Source organism: Solea senegalensis, linkage group LG15 (assembly GCF_019176455.1).
Source record: "Solea senegalensis isolate Sse05_10M linkage group LG15, IFAPA_SoseM_1, whole genome shotgun sequence".
Taxonomy (NCBI): domain Eukaryota; kingdom Metazoa; phylum Chordata; class Actinopteri; order Pleuronectiformes; family Soleidae; genus Solea; species Solea senegalensis.
The window spans coordinates 13,847,146-13,849,461 of record NC_058035.1 but is presented as its reverse complement, the minus strand read 5'-3'; the positions used below and the strand labels follow the sequence as shown (position 1 = coordinate 13,849,461).

At 42.1% G+C, this 2,316-nt stretch overlaps 1 protein-coding gene across 1 annotated transcript in view; it reads right to left on the bottom strand.

Moving 5' to 3' along the window:
• The window catches only part of LOC122782102 (adhesion G protein-coupled receptor A2-like), a 47,761-nt gene extending 46,140 nt beyond the window's left edge, over positions 1–1,621 (bottom strand). The window contains exon 1 of the mRNA XM_044046308.1: positions 868–1,621. Coding sequence (XP_043902243.1) covers positions 868–1,088 — 221 coding nt within the window. The 5' untranslated portion in view covers positions 1,089–1,621. The remainder of the gene's footprint in view (positions 1–867) is intronic.
• Positions 1,622–2,316: the final 695 nt, after the last annotated feature.

Here is a 2,316-nt window from a genome sequence, read left to right as displayed (position 1 = left end):
ATTTCGACAGACACGAAAACAACAAAGTACTGTAAAATAATCAAAAATTGTTGCCGATTAGATTTGTGTTGACAGACTCAATTACTTTTGGTTAATCATCCACTAAGGCATTAATCAGAAGCACATTATTGTAGGTGCCAGGTCATGCAAAAGGCTGATTAACGACACAAATATTTACCATTATTTGCAGAAAGATTTATTCTGCGAATCCATATTTTAATCTTCTCCTCTCTGCTTCCCTAGTGGAAGATTATCTTTAATGACATGGTACAAAAATCACATCTGGGTTGAGTTTAGTGACCTCATTGTGATATTTGAAACTTAATGATATCTGTGCATAATATGTTTGTATTATAATACACTACATGTTATCGATCTCATTTTACTTGTTATGTGTGGTAGGCCCAAACATTCTAAAAGGTTCTAATGTGTGGGTCACAGTGGGCCTCAGACACGACTATGACAGTTATTTTTATTTAACAAATTATTTCCAACATATATTATTTGTTCTGGCAAAATCATAACTATTTTATTTATTTTTTTTATCAATATTGAGATTTTTTATTGGTAATTTGCTTTAAAACTCTGAAGTTTGCAGTGAAACTAATTGTATTGTATGCAATTTAACTTTGTGTAAAGGGGTTACAGGGAATGTAATCTGGGTTTCTAACTGGGATGTTAGGCTCTTGTGTGCCTCCATAACTGCTCTTAATCAAGGCCAAATAAAATGATATCAATTTGGAAATATGTTTGGGGACTTCCATCATTGCATCCTCTGCAGTCCAGAGTTTTGAGCTCAGATGTTCTCTGATTGTGTGTGTGTGTGTGTGTGTGTGTGGTGTGAAAGTGGAAATGAAAGCCACTTACAGGGAAACAGTTGTGTTTGGCACAAAGCTGGGCTGCAGTGTATCCATCAGGTCCACATCCTCACACACTACTTTGACTCGGACTGTGTGCTGCCTGCTCAGCTCCTTGGATCTCTCTGCCGAGCAGTGACAGCTGTCAACGATCAGGTCAGGACAGTTTCTGTTGGCCAAGCTGGACTCATACAGCCAGAGCAGGACGCACAGTATACTCAGCGCTCTCATGGTTGGACTATGACCCTCTCTTTTTAAAAAATAAAAATAATTTTAAAAAAAAATAGTATCAAGTTATGTCCTTCCAGCTCCTGTGACAAGTCGGGACCATTTCACGTCGCGTCCCTTTACTGTGAAGCGCAGCCTGTGCTCGTGTTGAGGGACAGACCTCATGCTCTCCCGCTCACCTGCCGCGTTTTTAACGAGCTGCAAACTTTCAGCGCTTCCTTCGCTAGTAAAGTTTCACCTCGGCGGCGAGAAAAGCAGCACCTCTAAGGGTTTCTGTGGATAGTATTGCTTCCTCCGGGGTGTCTTCTGAGCTGCCGAGTACGCACACGGGGGAAACTTCCAACGGTGCGCTTTTAAAGTCCGGATACATTTTACTGTGACGCGTCCTTTCCTCTGGAGCACCAGACAAAAAAAAAGTGTCTGTGGTGACAACTGCCCTCTCACGAGCCACTTAAAATCCCATGTCCGAGCTCCTGGACGCCGTGGCCGTGGCGTGTAGTGTGTCACTCACTTTCTCTCATCACACTCTATCCTCTCACGACCTGTTTGGACTTGTTGCGCATGTGAGTGTGTAGAAAGTCCCTCCCCGCTGGGTCCTGACAGGCTCCAGCGTGGACACCTACACCTCGATTTAAAAAGAGGAGGAGGCCAATGACAGTGACACACATTTAATGTGACAGTAAGTGCTGTCATTAGTTGACGATAGACTAGTAAACAATGCTCTCGCAATGGCATAATGACATGCCATATAACAGTAAATGACTCAATTGATGCAAGGTGAAAACTGACAAACTAAAATCTGACACGCTACACGTAGAAGGGAATATAAAATGAAAACACAATTTCACCTGACAGTGTTGCCAAATCTCGCGAGAGAAACAAACCCAAAACTATCCCAACATAAATAAATAAATAAATACAGCTTCAGCTCAATGACCACATGAGGGACTTATTTAACATTATAAAACAGATTTTAGACATTACATACACAGCAAACCTGAAGATGTTTCACACGCTCATCCAAGAGGCTTCTTCAGTTCTGAAGAGATCAGATAAGAAGAGATCTCTTGGATGAGAGGCGAAAAGTCTTCAGCTCAACTCAAGCAAGTCCCGTCGCCCACAGCCAACTACAGTACAGAAGAAGACTATGACCCGGATGACTGAGAACCTTCGCAGACACTACTCTACCTGTGATTGGCTAGTGCTCATTGCCACTAGGATCAGAGCCAAT